General features: G+C 31.4%; 3 protein-coding genes across 3 annotated transcripts in view; 1 reads left to right on the forward strand and 2 right to left on the reverse strand.

Annotated features, from left to right (window-relative positions):
- The window catches only part of LOC111631265 (protein artemis-like), a 29,719-nt gene extending 28,359 nt beyond the window's left edge, over positions 1-1,360 (reverse strand). Inside the window, exon 1 of the mRNA XM_023375482.1 lies at positions 1,205-1,360. Coding sequence (XP_023231250.1) covers positions 1,205-1,313 — 109 coding nt within the window. The 5' untranslated portion in view covers positions 1,314-1,360. The remainder of the gene's footprint in view (positions 1-1,204) is intronic.
- Positions 1,361-1,715: 355 nt separating this feature from the next.
- Positions 1,716-8,798, forward strand: LOC111631249 (quinone oxidoreductase-like protein 2 homolog). The gene is made up of 8 exons (XM_023375467.1): positions 1,716-1,997; positions 3,309-3,405; positions 4,843-4,973; positions 6,420-6,526; positions 7,523-7,604; positions 7,675-7,856; positions 8,165-8,393; positions 8,474-8,798. Exons 1-8 carry the CDS (start codon positions 1,803-1,805, stop codon positions 8,537-8,539), a joined length of 1,089 nt encoding a protein of 362 aa, XP_023231235.1. The 5' UTR covers positions 1,716-1,802; the 3' UTR covers positions 8,540-8,798.
- Positions 8,799-10,956: 2,158 nt separating this feature from the next.
- Positions 10,957-14,258, reverse strand: LOC111631232 (GLIPR1-like protein 1). Its single transcript, XM_023375432.1, has 7 exons — positions 14,099-14,258; positions 13,662-13,895; positions 12,259-12,480; positions 12,079-12,164; positions 11,347-11,462; positions 11,195-11,281; positions 10,957-11,116 (listed from the first exon to the last, which is right to left on the reverse strand). Exons 2-7 carry the CDS (start codon positions 13,884-13,886, stop codon positions 11,019-11,021), a joined length of 834 nt encoding a protein of 277 aa, XP_023231200.1. The 5' UTR covers positions 13,887-13,895; positions 14,099-14,258; the 3' UTR covers positions 10,957-11,018.
- Positions 14,259-19,018: the final 4,760 nt, after the last annotated feature.

The following is a 19,018-nucleotide window of genomic DNA, read 5'->3' on the forward strand; positions in this document are numbered from 1 at the left end:
GTCATTTTACAATATTTACAAAAAATAAATACATAAAAAATATTCGCTAAATCACATGCTCGCAAAGCATGCAAAAATTTTTAACTTTCTGTTGCCCAGAAGAACAATCGCCCAATTAACTGTCACCCACTTGACTAGCACACACTGTGAATTGCCCAGTTGTCGTGTATCCAAATGGGGTGGGCGGGAAGTAGCCAACATATCCAGGATGGACCATCATAACTTCTGGAATTTTTCATTCGGATTCATTCTTAGATTTCCCAAGTCAGTATACCGACATACTAACTGCTCAGCCATCAACTTCCATCGACACTTGTTATATTATCAACAACACTGGTGTCATTGAGAAAAAAATCACATTGCCAGACTGTCAGATCAGATTTATCATACCAGAAAGTAGAACATCTCATATATCCTCTACATATGGGTAAATCTTGCATGCAGTGAGTTTTTAGAAAAAAATTAATTTTTTTCATAATTTAATCAGATTTTTAAAGTTTCCACTGAAATTCTTGTACATCTGGCAACATGAGCTCAAAGAAAATATTAATACAGTATAGGAATGTGAGAAATTTCTAAAAAAAACTGATAAAGAAGCAAACTTGGGATTTTTAGCAGTGCTCATTTGTTTGTTTTGTTAAGTTACAGCAACACAACACTTGGATGATCTGCCTAGGGGGAATGCCTCCTGGGGAGGTCTTTTTAAGGGTAACTGGCCCCTATTCAGGCATTACAGACGTGGAGAAAACCTGGTAAACTCCACGTGGCCAGTCCGTCCTGGCGAGGTAAACCCACGGCCGAACTTCCAGTGTTCAGAGAACCAAACCTCTTGGCCACTGGTGGGCAGCAGTGTTTGTAAATCCATATTTTTAAAGACAATGCATTAGAGGTGTTAGGTTATTTCAAAAAGACAGAGAAATGGCTAGCTCAGGTTGACAACGGCTTCCAAACGTGGATTCTCAACCTGAAAGACTGACTGTTGGCAAATATGCAATAGGAATCATAAATACATATAAGCATTGGATAATTAAATTATTCAATGCAAGATGTAATTAAAAATCTAAATACATTTTATGCATAATTATAACTTTAAAAAATTACTAATTCTTATAAATAAGCACCATTACTCACATCATTAAATGCAAAGTAAGCATACATTACATTAAATTATTAATAAAAGTCATATATTAAGTAAATCATTTACCTGTATGGCAATGAGATAATAAATAAATAGTAGAATTTAAATTATTAATTTCGAAACGATCAATAGATATTCCGGGATAACCTTTAACGAAACCCTCGAAAGTACACATGTTTGAATAAATCTGTATATTTCGGAGGGAAACGAAAAGTCAGTAGATTAACTGCTGTCGGGGATTTTTCAGTGGAAAAATTCGGATGCTTAATGAAAAGTCTCGCAACTTACAAATATTATAAGTTTAACTTTTTATTAATGTCTAAAATTATTTTGTAAAAATTCTATTTTTTCCATAAAACAATTTACTAATCAAAATTTAAATATATTTTCGTGGATTAACAGATTATTCCCTTCTGGTAGGGAAATGTTTTCTTTTAATAAAGAGAAAGAAAGTAATATTAATTACTATAAATAATTTTAGAACATTTTAAAAACTGAATTTAATATAATAATATATATTTAATTATTAAATATATATTATTTTTAGAATATTTAGGGAAATTGACGTCATATTTTTTTATGTACTGTAATTGACAAATTTAGAAGCTATACACGTGTATGTGTAGGATAGTTGTTTACTTTTTACCACCGATTTGACAAGAAAATGTTTGTGAGAAATATTTTAAAGAATTGCTATGGAAGAAGTAATATTGACGAGGTGAAATGTCTGTTTAGGAACTGTCGTAATGATTTTATAAGTGGATTGCGATGTAAACATAAAGCTGCATTTGTCGAGGAATTTGGAAAACCTCTCGTCATTAAAGAAACTACTTTAAATAAAAATTTAAAGGACAAAGAGGTTAGTAAATGCCGTAATATATTTCGTATAAAACAAATCTTATAAGTTACAAATTAACAAATAAAATTACAACAACTTTTAATAACATTACCCTGCATCTTTTATCAATGGATGAGAAAACAAATTTAAAATGGGTAAATTACAAATAATTTAAATAGCATATTAAATTTCTCAAGTGTGAATAATATCGGTACGAGTGGAGAATTCTTCTTCCACTCATCCCCTCACTTGATCATGATACATAGGATGCATTTACTTTTTGCTAGCTTCCAAGCTCGCCGAGCTGACACCTAGCTCAGCCTGACGTCATACTAACCAGCTTGTAAAAGTATACACAGTAATGGACGCTGCCATCTTTGAACAAACTCCGAGCTTGTTGTGAATTCTCCGAGCACACTAGGAATGCTAGCAATGACATCACGGGTGTGAAAAGTAAATGCTGTGCTTATTGGTAGCTAACAAAAAGTATACAGGCTGAGCTATCTAGGGGCAAGATCAGAGCTAAGAGTAAATGCACCCATATAGAAAACAATGGCTGCATTCAGCAGAGTCAACAGTTATAACTGAGCAAAGGCGTTTCAATTGGTTGCTGTTATGTAGTTACATCTGCTGAACAATGAGTGATGTATGCACTGGAACAAAAACAGCCATTATTGGTCAGTTTCAGGTAGTGATAGGTAGCATAAATGAAAGATGCTACTAAATGTGATGTCAAAATACCAAATATGTTCCAAAACAGCACTACCGTAGAGGGTATTTGGCAGAAAAATACTCAACAATGTAGGAACTGTTGAGTCTGCTGAACGCAGCCAATATTACAAGGAGGCTCGACTTCCCATTCTCAAATTTTGGATTCTATGACATGATGGCACAGTTTTTCATCAAAATTTTGCTAGAGTTGATTTAACGAGCATGTAATGGGTTTGGCCAGGCCCACGATGGGGCAGCCAGGTGGTGAGAGATGGGACCCAACATATGCAGATAGACCACTGCCTGAAAAATTCCTGGGGCTTTTTTGACCCGTTGGGATTTGATCCACCTTCAACCGCTCAGCTATTTGGCCGTATACTAGAGGTGACTAACTGCAGAAGTGAGTGAAAGAGGAGGTCTAAGTTTCAATTTACAGAATTCTTTACTGTACTGTATTATCTTTAGAAATTTTTCACGGTGTCATTTAAAATTTTTCAATTTTCTAATTAATTTTCATAACTAAGTTCAGTTCTGTTTCTACAAGAATTTTGATAGCTGTAAGATAGTACTGATATAAAACTTTACTTATGGTAAATATATAAATGTATGATGATTTTGTAGGTGAGAATTGCTGTTAAAAACTGTGGTGTAAATATTTCTGATTTACTAATAAGTCAAGGAAAATTTAAGGATAAAGTCAAAACACCTTTTATACCTGGTAAGAATATTTTTTATATTTTACTGTTCAATATATTATTATCCATATCTTATTTTATACATTTGGTGCCAAACTGGCTGCATGAGGTTCTTCTATATCCTTCTTGTGGCTCCTATATACTTACATAACTTTGTTTTATAAACTTCATATCTCCTACTTATGTATACATAATATTTTTGTTAGTTTTCTGACTATTATGTATTATAATATATACATATATATAGGATTTTTAAGTGTACCTTACATCTTAACCATGAACAGACAACTGAAAGATTAGGGTACTGTACAGTACATTCATAGAGTTAAGGAATTAAATGACTGTTTACCTAATCTAGTATAAAGTCTCAATGAAGCAAAGTAAAGAAACAATATTTATTATAGACCAGTGATATATGTAGTAATTTAACTATATATAATATAAACAGAGGATATGGCTCTCATGTATTTCTGACAGATAGTAGGCCTATAGGATAGGTGGACCAAAAACGTTCGTGGTATGTTAAAAATATTTGCAAAGTTTCATAAGGTTAGTGTTATATATATTAGATATATATATATTAGTATATGGTTCTTATCATGATAAGAAATGTATTACTCAGCATATATGTAATAAAGGATTTGTACAATATGAGTATTACATGTATTTAATAGAAACAAGAACATATATATCAAATGATATATGGAAAATCTAAAACAGATAATTTCTAAAAACAAAATGAGATATTTAATGATATATATATAAAGAAAAATTCAAATGAAGTATGCAAAACAAAGTATTTCACAAATAAGGAGAAAAGCATGCTAATATACATTATAATCTTTACTATATTTAATATAATTCCTCCACAATTTCATTAATGGCTAGATTCTTTAAAATAAGAAATTTAATTAAACTAGAATTACACTGAAACCAATTTTGCATTATCAGCTTGATCTCATCATATAAAGAAAAGTAACATTTTTTTTATGCCTACATCATAACAATATTCATCCTGATATCACTCATTGTGTTATGAAATACAGTATAAAAAGCAGATGAAATTGGAAATATTATATAGCATTCATATTAATATTAATAAGAGTTGTTTGTTTGGATTCAAACTACTGCATTGGGAATGATGCCTTCCCAGAGCAGTAGGTCGATGCCTTAACAACCTTGGCCATTTGGCTATCAAAGATTTAAAATTAATCTATTATTGTTCTTTAATCTTTGAAAATATATATTTTTTTAATTTGCACTAATTGTAATTATGTATTAGATATCTAGTAGCAGATTCTGTATTATTTTTGTTAATAATAATTATAAAATAATCAATTCTTGTAATTTATATCAAATGTATATTGTTTATTTATTGCATAGTTATCATTTACACATAAACAATTGATATAATAATACTAATATTGAAAAGTAATAAATGCATTTTAATTATTCTGAAGGATTTGAAATATCTGGTGAAGTTTTAGAAGTAGGATCAGGAGTTGTTGATATTTCTGAAGGAGATAGAATTGTTGCATTGAATAAAGAAATTTTAGGAGGTTTTGCTGAAGAATGCATTGCTTCTGAAAATGTAAGTTTGAAACATTAATACTTTCTGTGTGTCATAAAAGAAAGATGGTGTTGCTACTTGTATATAATTGTATGTCATGATTTTTGAAGACATTTTCTGGCTTAAGTAAAATTGAAGAATCATAGTTAAAAAATATCAACTATATTATTGTTTAAATATTAATTTTGAATGCAACTCCATCATTTGGTAAAATAGACAAATCAGTTTTCATAAAAACAAATTTTAAAAAAATTATTCATAATACTTGTAGTAAAAGTCCATCTAGCTCTTGATAATCCAGAATATCAGGTACTCTGTCATATTCTGAAAAGTAGCTGATAATCTGGAATTGACCAGTATTAATCTAGAATGCTAGTATTTCATGAATCAACTTTGAGGAGACAGTGTGCAGGATGGAAATACAGTATGTCTAGAAAATAATTAAATGCATATGAATTATTGTGAATGTTGAGTTTATGCAATAATGCATTTATTAATGTTTTATGCAGGTTTTTCAATCAATCTTAACAGTGTCATTAAGCACTGTATCATCTTTAAAGAAGACACTGTGCATTAAAGATTAAAGAGTTTGCATAAATAAATTGAAATGTGTAATAGCATGCTTGGTACAAAATGTATAGCAATGTCTATGTTTTAATTGCATATAACTTATCAAGTCATGCAAAAATACACAAACATTTATTAATCCCACATTTTTAATAAAGCACCATTAAGGCCCTGTATATTGAACTAATAGAATATTAATTCTGTTACTATAATCTGCTTTATTTACTACAGAGATAATAAAACTTTTACTCCAGCAGTAGGTTCCATATAAAGGCTTGTTGTGAGATGTGTGCTTTGTCATTTGTGAAACTATATCATTAATTATGAACATTTTTCGTAGTTTCTTAAAATATTTATTTTTAAAATTAAATATGATGATGGTCTTTTACAAGAATTTTTTTCAATTTTTGTAATTTTAATATTTAAGCTTATTGCTAGTCATACTAAGTAAAGATTTGTAAATTTCTAGGCTATAGATTTAACTAAAATTATTAGAAATTTACTGATTTTTGATAAGTTATTTGCAATGAACTTGCACATTAGTATTGCATGTTCCACATCCTGCTACAAGTAGATTTTGAATTGAATTGAACCAGTTATAAATTTACTAATTATGTCATTGTCTGTCAGACACTTATCTATGTGGTTATAAATTTACAGATCACTAAATTAGAATAATTAACTATATTATAAGCCATACATTTTAGAGTTTTTTTATGATATTAAAAATACAAGAATAATTCTATTCTACTTTTATATTTAATACTTTTGGCATTTGCGTGAATATGAATTGAATTAAATTATTTCTGATAAAAGATCCAATTATTAACACACTATTCATGAGTAAATTGCCAATTATTATGTTAGAAACTAATTAAATGTATTATATTTAAATTATAGGATATTTGGAAAATACCTCAAAGTATTAATTATGAAGATGCTGCTGCATTGACTGATTCTTATGCGACTGCTCTTATTGCAGCAAGAAGAGTTGATCTGAAGTCTGAGTAAGTTGTATTCTTTTTAAATATTGGTGTACAAGTATTTTTATATTGACATCTCTCTCTCTTTCCTCTCACGATTACTTAAAATGTGGAAAAAGTGGCTTAACAAACTGATTTTGAAATTAGTAATTTTATGAAATTGATTATGACGACAGGAGTTAAAAAAAATTGCTTTTTTTGTATTTTTACCATAAAATGAAAAATGGTTCTGTATTTAGCATAATAGTCAGAAATGTTTTATATAATTTGTTTTGATCATTTTCTGTAAGAAATGAAAACTAATTACATTAACGATGATTAAGTACATTTCTATTATTGTGACAATCAGTTTTGAATATAAATTAAACGTAAAAACCTAAAAACCTTTATAATTCAGCATTCAATTTTGGATAAACAAAAAGAGTAGTTGCATGTGATTTGAACCTGACAATAGCTAATTAAACTAGTGATAAACTTCTATTTATCCAAAATTAAATGCTGGATTATAAAGGTGTTTTGGATTTTATGTTAAGTTCATTTAGTTTGATACTAGTTTTTATAAAACAGCTCATTCTGTCAGAGATATTGTAATAAATCTCATGAAATATTGCTAAAATATGTATATTACATTCATTTTTAGATAGATGCTATTGTAATAGGTAATGATTTTCAGGGAACTTAAAACAAATATTGCATGAGGATTCAAGATTAGCATTAGATAATTCTTTATTTGACTCTCTCCATCCTATGCACACTAAGATGGTCCTTTTTTAAATACTCATAATGAATTTAACCAAACCAGGGGTAGTTGAATGGTGGGGAGAGATATCCAAATCATCTTACTCTTGGAAATTTCTGAGACTGTTCAAACTTGAATTCAAGTTTTCAGACCAGTAGGCTGTTGTCTTCACAGTCTTGCTACTAGATGTTGTAGAAAATTAAATTCATTTTTTAAAAAAATTCCTCTTTATGATACTAATAGGATCTGAAGCAAAACTTAATTTTGTGTTGTCTTCACAGAGATACTGTATTAGTTACAGCTGCTGCTGGAGGCCTAGGTTTGGCTGCAGTCGATGTTTTCTCAAATTTATTTAATGCAAAAGTAAGTAAACATTTTGAATTATAAGAAAAATAATTTTGAGTCTTAATAATTTTTGTATTTTTATTTGAAGGTTTTAGGTATTTGTGGGACAGAAGATAGAGCTGCTCTTGTTAGAGATAAAGGAGCTTTTTCTGCAATGACATACAAAGAAACTAGATTTATGGATGTCATAGAGGAATTTACAGATGGGAAAGGAGTTAAAGTGGTATTTGATGCATATGGAGGAGATTTATTCAAAATGTGCCTTAAAGGGTGAGTTTTAAAGTAAAACACAGTTCTGGACCTTCAGACATTCAACATTTCAACATCTCTATTTCATACGTTTGTTTGTTTTCTGTTTATACTTTTAACATTTAAAATGATTGTGCATTATAACAAATTCACTGTAAAAATATAAAACTTTCTTACCATAATAAGAGATTTTATGACTTCTTTTTTGCTCTCTCCAAATGGAATCTTTTCAATAATATGCAACTTTCTTGTTTGACTTTTATGTTTTTTACATTTGAATATTCGGGACAGTATGTATAAAAATACAAATGAAAATTTTTGTTATTTAGTTTATCAATGGAAGGAAGCTTGGTTGTTGCTGGATTTGCTTCTCAACAAATCCCTGACTTACAAACTAGTGAGCTGCTGCCAAAATCCTGCTCAATAATAGGCGTCTCTCTTACTCAGTACCGTCTCTCAGCCAATGAAACTTTTCGAGATTCTGTACAAGAAGTGATAGATTTACATGAGGATGAATATATAGAACCGCATGTTTCTGCAGTATTCAAGTTAGATGAAGTAAATATTTATTTATTTTTATCTATTTCAAATATTGTTCTTTTTATACATAATTTAAATTTTCATTCTTATTTGAACAGATTAATGAGGCGTTCAAATTTTACGAGGACAAAAAATCCACTGGAAAAGTTGTTATAGATTTGTGATATTTATATTTCAATGATAAATGTATAAAATGAAAATTGATACTATTGCAATGAATTTATTTTGAATGATATACACAATTTTGAAAATTGAATGTATAATTATATTTTAAAAATTTATGCAAGCAATGTATTAAAGCTTTCTAGCAATGTTTTTGCAAATGCCATATTTCAAAATAATGAACATACAATGTATAATGATTATGTAAATAAAACTTTTGATAAGACTTGAGTACAGAAACTGTGATAAATTGATATTGTAATATGATTCTGATTATTTATATATTATAAATAACAAGTTACACGTATGCACTGCTTAATGATGGGGATGACTTCCGTGAAATATGTCATTAGCAAACGTCATAGTGTGCATTTAGATAAATCTATACAGTGCAGTTAACTACTCGCATAGGCTATCTGTAACACAATGCTAATAAAATTATTACAAAAGCAGTTTTTAGCCCTTGGTATAATTAAAGTGTCTACTAATGTGAGGTAGATAAAAAAGTAAGGGTTATCACACCAGTGATAAAAAGCACAAAATACTCAGGAATCAATTGGAACATTTAATTAGATATAAAGAGGTGTAACAGTAAAAACAACTACATGAGTATGAATATACGATATAAATATAAACCAAAATGCATTTTAAACTATTGGAATAGTTCCTCTTCAGTTGGTATTAATATAAAATTATTATACATAAAACTGTGCTAGCTAAACAAACAGCTGTAATGGCATGAACAGTAAACATTAAATAGATAATTATTTAACAAGAAAATCTTAAACAACATCCATGATCTCGGTTTCTTTTTTATATCTGGAAGTAGTTCTATTATAAATTTTCTTGACAAAGTTAACAAAAATATTTCTTTTTATAAACAAGGGAGTATGTGAGTGATAGTCCATTACCTTATTAATGTTACATAATTTCTTATAATGATGATTGCTTATACAATTTAGCTTTGATTTAACAAATACTGTAATTCTAAAGTCCCTTGAGATAGCAAAACATGGCATTAAAGGCACAGAAGAATTTCTAAATAAAGAAAGTCAAAATGGATAATAAGTTTAAAATGTCTGTGTTCTTGATGTCCAATCTCTAGTATTACTATTGATAGAATAGTTAAGTCTCTCAAGACTATAAAATGTGTTGATTGACTCACTGACCTTATTTTTGTCTTACTGAACAATTATTTTCAATTCAACGAAAAATACTATACACAAAAACTGGGGTACCTATGGGGTCCATAATAGGTTCTCTTTTAGCTAAATTAAGCATTATTGATATTGATACTTTTATTACTAATATCCATGGCATTAAATCCTTCAGCAGATATTTGATGACTATTTTATAATTTATGATCCTGTAGTCCTAGACCCTAATGAATTGATTATAACTGTTAATAGTTTAGATAATGTAACATTAATAAGGTAATGAATTAACTCAATATTAACACAACATTCCGGATTTTTCTTATTTATAATCCTTGGAATTTGAGTGACATCAAATAAGCAACTAATGATAAGAGTTTCTCCTCTATGAGACAACCTTACTTTCCAGTATTCGATCAATAGGAAAAACTAATAAAAAAGGAAGTGCCTTATGCCAATGCTGGATAACGTTTTGTTTTGCAGATATTTGCAAATTTAGTGGCATAGTTTTATGTGAATATATGACAAAGGTGACAACAGGTATTTGTCACATTTCTGTGAAGTAAACCTCAAATTTTATCAACACAGGTGACATGATAAAGAAATACAAGTGACACAAGGAAGTGAAAAGGATGAGGTGACACTGGGTGTGGCACGTGGCATCGTCTGTAGGTGTGTAGACGAGGATGAGAGAAGACCGAGTGGAAATCCTGTTGGCAGCCCGGACATTCGAGAACCACGTGCTTTGAGTATAGTTGCTATATATCATTTAATATAGAGGTTCTCAAAATATGGTCCATGAGCAAGCTTCAATTTATCCTCAGACTGATCTAGTCTTTCGAAATTGCACTTTTGTGCTGTTTAGCCAGAGAAAACATTTTTACCCATCATATCTCTTAGAATTGGATTGGTTTGTTTGTATACAGCAACCTAACACGTGGGCGATCTGCTGAATGGGATTCATCCCGGGAGGTTGCATCCCCTATCCCAAGAGATATAACCTATAACCTAAGAGATATGCATCCCCTTCAGCATCCTCCTGGGATGCTGAAGGGGATGCATATCTGTTAGGTTACCGAATAGACAAGATATTTGGCACACAATCAATAAATATCTAAGGAGATATTTACAGGATAAAAAGTGGATGGGTGCATAGGTAGTCTGTGGATTGATAAGTCTGAAAACAATTGATTTAAATATTTTTACAATTTATTTACACATTAATATATATTTACTTACTAAAACTCAAATTTAATATTGTATAAATTTTGATAATATATAAACAGTATATCGAATTAATGTGTAATTTAAAATATTTTAAGCACTTCTATACATGTATGTAGAAAAGATTTGTAATCATCATTACAAATGCAATTGCTAATTTTGTTATTTTCTTTTCGACCATAGAAGTACTTCTGTGTCCAGCTGAAATTAAGAAAATATATCAGAATTTAAATGGAGACAGTAGAATTTACTGTATGAAGAACAAATTAGGATGCTTACAGGAATCGGCGTTAATAGTTGTATTCGGTTTCAATTCTTGGGCACAGTTAATAACGTCATCCGGTATTTCTGGAACTGACGTCATTTCTGAAAAGTGGGTAAATTATTTATTAAATTCGGATTTTTATCAGGAACAAATCTAAAAATCTTACCGCATAAACTAAAAAGGCGATCATCTGTGTCACATTTCTGAGCTTGAGGTGGACATAGACTAGGGTTACAGTCTACTCCACCTACCTCAAAAGGTAGATCTTCACGAACGTTTCCACTAATATAAAAGGCAGGATAAAAATTAAATTGAAGATGGTGTGGTCAATTTAAGGTGTCAGCCTACCGCTTTGGAAACTCGGAATCGAATCCGCGCGAGCAAGTGCCAGAAATTTTTTACATGTGGGCTGTCCGGATATGTCGGGTCCTATCTCTCATCATCTTGGTCGCCCCATTATGGGCCTGGCCGAACTAACTGCAGGTATGGTAAACAGAGACCCTCTTAGTGCCCACAGTACGGGAAAGAGCTAGATGTATACATAAACTGCCAAGTAAAATCGAATTATTTGGTTAACCTGATTTTTCTTTTAATCTTTTACTCTTCATAACAATTTCTTTTTTACTTTAAGAGGGCCTTTTTAATCATATCCGTCGTAGGTTTCGCCAATGCACAATGGATGTACACAAATGACAAGCAGCAAGGCCCTTATCACCCGTGCATACTCATTTTGTCACACCCCGAAAAATTCCTGGAGTTGCTGGCCTGAATTTGACTCTGAGCAGGCTCCCAGAGCTGGTGGGCTAACGCCTTAACTGCCTCTGCCATAAGACCGTCAATACGAGAATATTTATATTTAAAGATTTCTTTATCGAAATTATAAAATAGTATAACTTACCCTGGATAAAAATTGCATATTAATAAATTATTGGGTGGGCAAGTTAACATTGAGCATCCTACGGAATGACTTTCAGCCCAAAATAACTATACAAATTTATTGAAAGAATTTTATCACAATTGTAATTTATGTTTTTATAAATTTAGTATATAAATTTTTAAATTATAGAATGTCCCTTACCGCCTTATAATTTAAACATCCAAGTAAATCGTTATCTTTGCAATTGTTTTCGGTGTAATTATATGACCTGTAATTGCCCCAGCTCTGAATTGCATTTATAGCAATTTCACTTCCCATGTATATATTCTGATTAATGAACTTCAGACAGTTTTTTGGGCCTCGCATGTTAGGACAGTTCTTGCCCCACTTTTCTGCCATTTCTGCCAATTTTTCATTCCACATCTAAAATTAATCCCCCATTACATAAATTAAGATAAAAATTAGACACGAAACGTTTAAAATTAATTGTTATTAAATACACAGTAGAAATAAGAAATTTAATAAGTAGAATCATATTCCACAAGCGGAGTTTTTCAAATATTTTAGTTGGGAATCTTTTCCATGTTACAATTTAACCTCTCCTCAAATGGCAATGATGGGAGCATAAGTGCACACCACGACTTTTATAAACACTCTGTATTATTTAAATAACGTATTTCCTCGATTAAACTTCTATAAATCGGGGGAAACCCTCGACTTATGAACTCAAACGAGACTTTCTCCTGCTGAGTATTCGAAAATTTTAAAGCGGAGCGTTAGCGAAGATTCTATTCTATGTAGTTCACATAATGTGCTCGTTCTCAAAATTTGATGGGCCGATTTTGATAAATCTTTGCCATTTTTCCATTAATTGCGATGAGGGATCAAAAATGTAATAAAAATGGGGGGGTCCGTGGCTTTGTGTTCGAGATAGAGTAGAGTCAAAGTGACAATGTTCGTGCTCCCTGCGCGATTGAGTGTGCCAAAGAAATTTAGGGGACGAAAATGAGATTAAAAAAATAATATTGGCAATGCTCGTAAATAACAAAAAATGAGCGCGAAAAAATAAAACACGACCAAAACAATCGACACCACAGATTGTTCTGTTCTTGGATCATTTTTCTATAGTTGGTAAGTGAAAGAATTGCCTGTCTGTGCTTCGCAATTGTGAAGATTGCCTCTTGAGTGCCCAGCAGATACAAGGATTGCCTCTTTCTTTTCGGCTCCGTCTCAGTTTTATCGCGAGATATCCTAGTTATACCTTTATTTCAAAAAAGTATCCGTGAACCCTAAAACAAAATGCTGTCCGACTCTAACAATTTGAAGAAGTAGAATTTGAGTTAAACTCCTGACCTGATACTCTAGAATTCATTACTGTATACAGTGTACAGTACATTATATTTCAAAATGTTTCCCATACTTTGAAACTCCGGGTTTCATTTTTAACCGTTCCTTTATTCCCCGGGGTTTAATGGAGGAAATGCTGTATACTTTACTGTAATAAAGGATTACAGAATAATTCTTAAATGTTATCAAAGCTCATTATATTGACATTTTTAGTAAAAGTTTTTAACAAGTTGATTTAGGAAATTGAAAATATTCACCAATTTTATCATTTTATTGCTAGTAGCCGGAGGATGTCTTCTGAAATAATTGAGTCTTGTAAGAATATCTTTTATTTCGCCCTCTTTAAAACCTAAAGAGTTCTGCATTTTACTGGAATCCACCTGTAAAATGTGCGCTAATTCGTTTCTTTCCGAAGAAACTAAGCATTTTTCATCCAAACACATTACTTCGAACAACATCAAAACTAAAACACTTCGAATCATTGTTTGAACCTGTGACAAAACACATATCTATGATTAAAAGAAATCTATTTAACTTTAAGAATTTAATTTCGTAATTCAATTACAAATTTCTAAACAAATAAAATTATAGGCACGTCTAGAATGTAAAATATCAATTAAATAAACAATTGGAGTAAAAACTAACAAGAAAATCGAATAAAATGAATTAATGTGTAACATTTTTCAGTGCTTACCTCTTTGAATTCCAAGCTAGAATAAATGGAAATTGCTCAAATTTAACGTAAAATTCTGTGGAATACAATTCAAATTCGAATTATTCAACGATAAAAAGTTATTCGCTATTTTGAAAGAGTTTTCGAATGTTCCGAATGACGTTTGCGCGTGTAAAGTGGACAACACGTGGACGAGGATGACCACGTGATTGTAATGGCGGGTGTCAATAAAGTATTAATTTGTAATTAGAATTTGTAATTTTGTTATAAACTAAACATGACAACTAGGCAGTTATAGAGCGATAGGCTATTCTACAATGAAAAAAAAAAAAATCGATCCGGATCTTTTCTACTAGAATATTTTAAAATTAATTAATTTGATTCTAATTACTGTATATTTTTTCCTTTCTTTACACAGACACAATGTAGTGACAATTTTCAAACACTATGCAAATTTTTCATCTTTTTATTTAGTTGGAACGCTTTTTACATCACGCGTTTCGGGCTCCTGCCCCTCCTCAGCCAACTAAACATTAAAATCATACATAAGAAGAGGATACATATAAATACGCGAATTATGATCCGACAATATACAAAGGGACCATACGCCACGTAAATATTCTATAAACATATCTTAAAATTTTCCCATATGCAACAAATACGTATATACAGACGGCACAGCATTTTTTGGTTAACACATTCGGATTGTTTTCTTTTTCTAACAGTAACCAGTATACTAATACGCAATGGACCGCACTTCGTTCCATAGGTTGGACAAAGGACGAACAGACCAACAGGACAAATTTCTACAAGTTTTTCAACATTCGTCTATATAAATAAATCGAATTTACAAAGAATATAATAACATCTACTATATCTATGATTTGTATCTTAACACATCACTTGGATTTACATAGTAACAATTGCTGCTGCCACGAATAGGTCTCCCACGCAACCACTTCAACTACATAATTTAGTTTATTGATTTGCATATATACCAATAGGGCAAATTTTTTAAAACATTTTTGGGTAATCAATAAAAATTTAATATTGCTTAAGTAACTGCAATATTGATAAATCCAATATAGAGATTCTACATAAAGAAAAGAAAACATCACAAAAAATTCAACGAAAGTGTAGCAATTATCAAGAATAAAAATAAAAATTGCATAAATAAAAATTTAAGTGTCAGAATCCTTGAAAATTGGATAAAAATGCTTTTTTTCTTTTTACTCTTTCTGCCCTGTGGGCACTAAGAGGGCCTCTTATAGCAGGCCCATTATGGGTTCGACCAGGCCCACAATGGGGCGACCGGGTATTGAGGGACGGGGCCCGACATATCAGAACGGACCACCCCCCGAAAAATTCCTCGGGATTCTTTGACCCGTCCGGATTCGATTCCGGTTTCCCCAGAGCAGTAGGCTGCCACCTTGACCGCTCGGCCATCCGGCCAAAATAAAAATGCTATGAAAGTGCTAGAGAATGTTAAATATTGTTATACAGTAATATTATAGAGTTCAAATTATAGAGTACGTTTGCATAATAGCTATTAGAATTAATTAAAAAAACAATTAACCTATGTTTTTGTATGCTAATAAGTTTTATGTGCAGTTGTTATGGTTTGTATTAAAACATTTTTATTGATTACCCAAAAATGTTTTAAAAAATTTGCCCTATTGGTATATATGCAAATCAATAAACTAAATTATGTAGTTGAAGTGGTTGCGTGGGAGACCTATTCGTGGCAGCAGCAATTGTTACTATGTAAATCCAAGTGATGTGTTAAGATACAAAGCATAGATATAATAGATGTTATTATATTCTTTGTAAATTCGATTTATTTATATAGACGAATGTTGAAAAACTTGTAGAAATTTGTCCTGTTGGTCTGTTCGTCCTTTGTCCAACATATGGAACGAAGTGCGGTCCATTGCGTATTAGTATACTGGTTACTGTTAGAAAAAGAAAACAATCCGAATGTGTTAACCAAAAAATGCTGTGCCGTCTGTATATACGTATTTGTTGCATATGGGAAAATTTTAAGATATGTTTATAGAATATTTATGTGGCGTATGGTCCCTTTGTATATTGTCGGATCATAATGCGCGTATATATATGTATCCTCTTCTTATGTATGATTTTAATGTTTAGTTGGCTGAGGAGGGGCAGGAGCCCGAAACGCGTGATGTAAAAAGCGTCCCAACTGAATAAAAAGATGAAAAATTTGCATAGTGTTTGAAAATTGTCACTACATTGTGTCAGTGTAAGGAAAAAAATATAAAATACGGTTTCATTAGTATAAAAATTAATTCTAATTATTAAATTTAATGCAAAATGAGGACTCGATGGCCTACTTTTATGAAAGTCTATAAACACAATGTCTGAATACGATACCGTGATTCATGGCGGCAGTCTCTATATTGGGTCCTTTGATGCTCTGTGTAGTGTTTCTAGAGCGAATTTGGTTATTGGTTTTTTCGATTTCGATTAGTTGAATTCCTTGTCATATATTTTTTTTAAAATGGTTTGGTATTCAGCACCACTGTAAAAATTCGTCAGCCAAAAGATCGTTCCATTTTCCAGCTGACAGATCCAGGAAAGTGATGATTTAAGAGTTAACTATATGAAAGTAACAAGTAAATGAAAAGATACGCTATTTGAAATTATAAAAGGAATTCCGTGGCTTAAACTCGAAGGAACGTGTGGTTTACTGCACCTACATAGCATGAAATCTAAGCTGGGACCTTGGAAAACTAAGGACCCAATATGGTGGCTCCATAAGGAATATTGGGGTCTTGACCTTTGTGTTTATAAACCTTGCTTTTAGTTCAAATTATTTTAAATATATATATACAAACGGTGTTTAACTAGCCAAATTATAGCTTACTAAATCCACACAACTTGATTAATTAACAAAGTTTACAATTGAAGGATTCTGGTTTTAGAACTATGAATTGGAAAATAATCTCGCACATTCTCAAATTGGATTTGACTCATCAGAACAGGAAGAAAACGTAATTAATGATGACTACGAGTTTAAAGAAATAGGAAAGGGGAATTTCGATACAGTTCATTTGGCTCGATCTAAAAAAAATGGCTTTGAAAGCCGCCAAGAAGCGTATTCTCTTGCACAGGTATTGCTTTAATTCTGTTTTCGCTCGTAATACGGTGTCAAAATAACAGAATATGTTTGTAAAATTATTCTTGACTTCAAAAGTCATCAACTGGCATCATTTATGTTGCGTGAATTGATTTTGAAATATAAAATTATCCAATCCATTCTGAACACACAAGCATTGCAATTACCTATTATCCGATCCCTGAACTTTCCCTATTTATAACGAGATGCATAAGAACGATGTAACCACATTATTTCAGTCAATATCCATTCTCAAATTGATTTATATTACATTTGTAGGCATTTTTACGCTTAAAAATACAACTGAAAAGGCTATTATATCTATGATTTGTATCTTAACACATCACTTGGATTTACATAGTAACAATTGCTGCTGCCACGAATAGGTCTCCCACGCAACCACTTCAACTACATAATTTAGTTTATTGATTTGCATATATACCAATAGGGCAAATTTTTTAAAACATTTTTGGGTAATCAATAAAAATTTAATATTGCTTAAGTAACTGCAATATTGATAAATCCAATATAGAGATTCTACATAAAGAAAAGAAAACATCACAAAAAATTCAACGAAAGTGTAGCAATTATCAAGAATAAAAATAAAAATTGCATAAATAAAAATTTAAGTGTCAGAATCCTTGAAAATTGGATAAAAATGCTTTTTTTCTTTTTACTCTTTCTGCCCTGTGGGCACTAAGAGGGCCTCTTATAGCAGGCCCATTATGGGTTCGACCAGGCCCACAATGGGGCGACCGGGTATTGAGGGACGGGGCCCGACATATCAGAACGGACCACCCCCCAAAAAATTCCTCGGGATTCTTTGACCCGTCCGGATTCGATTCCGGTTTCCCCAGAGCAGTAGGCTGCCACCTTGACCGCTCGGCCATCCGGCCAAAATAAAAATGCTATGAAAGTGCTAGAGAATGTTAAATATTGTTATACAGTAATATTATAGAGTTCAAATTATAGAGTACGTTTGCATAATAGCTATTAGAATTAATTAAAAAAACAATTAACCTATGTTTTTGTATGCTAATAAGTTTTATGTGCAGTTGTTATGGTTTGTATTAAAACATTTTTATTGATTACCCAAAAATGTTTTAAAAAATTTGCCCTATTGGTATATATGCAAATCAATAAACTAAATTATGTAGTTGAAGTGGTTGCGTGGGAGACCTATTCGTGGCAGCAGCAATTGTTACTATGTAAATCCAAGTGATGTGTTAAGATACAAAGCATAGATATAATAGATGTTATTATATTCTTTGTAAATTCGATTTATTTATATAGACGAATGTTGAAAAACTTGTAGAAATTTGTCCTGTTGGTCTGTTCGTCCTTTGTCCAACATATGGAACGAAGTGCGGTCCATTGCGTATTAGTATACTGGTTACTGTTAGAAAAAGAAAACAATCCGAATGTGTTAACCAAAAAATGCTGTGCCGTCTGTATATACGTATTTGTTGCATATGGGAAAATTTTAAGATATGTTTATAGAATATTTACGTGGCGTATGGTCCCTTTGTATATTGTCGGATCATAATGCGCGTATATATATGTATCCTCTTCTTATGTATGATTTTAATGTTTAGTTGGCTGAGGAGGGGCAGGAGCCCGAAACGCGTGATGTAAAAAGCGTCCCAACTGAATAAAAAGATGAAAAATTTGCATAGTGTTTGAAAATTGTCACTACATTGTGTCAGTGTAAGGAAAAAAATATAAAACACGGTTTCATTAGTATAAAAATTAATTCTAATTATTAAATTTAATACAAAATGAGGACTCGATGGCCTACTTTT

Source organism: Centruroides sculpturatus, unplaced genomic scaffold, assembly GCF_000671375.1.
Source record: "Centruroides sculpturatus isolate CEXI.00-Female unplaced genomic scaffold, Cexi_2.0 scaffold50, whole genome shotgun sequence".
In the NCBI taxonomy this organism is placed as follows: Eukaryota; Metazoa; Arthropoda; class Arachnida; order Scorpiones; family Buthidae; genus Centruroides; species Centruroides sculpturatus.

Excerpts from the sequence above, each read along its gene's own strand:
- LOC111631232 (XM_023375432.1), bottom strand. The coding sequence starts at position 13,886 with ATGATTCGAAGTGTTTTAGTTTTGATGTTGTTCGAAGTAATGTGTTTG. Across the intron at positions 11,463-12,078 it reads ATATGCAATTTTTATCCAGG|TGGAAACGTTCGTGAAGATC; the intron begins GTAAGTTATACT and ends CTTTTATATTAG. Across the intron at positions 11,117-11,194 it reads AACTATTAACGCCGATTCCT|CTGGACACAGAAGTACTTCT; the intron begins GTAAGCATCCTA and ends TCTTAATTTCAG.
- LOC111631249 (XM_023375467.1), top strand. The coding sequence starts at position 1,803 with ATGTTTGTGAGAAATATTTTAAAGAATTGCTATGGAAGAAGTAATATT. Across the intron at positions 3,406-4,842 it reads CAAAACACCTTTTATACCTG|GATTTGAAATATCTGGTGAA; the intron begins GTAAGAATATTT and ends ATTATTCTGAAG. Across the intron at positions 7,857-8,164 it reads TTCAAAATGTGCCTTAAAGG|TTTATCAATGGAAGGAAGCT; the intron begins GTGAGTTTTAAA and ends TTTGTTATTTAG.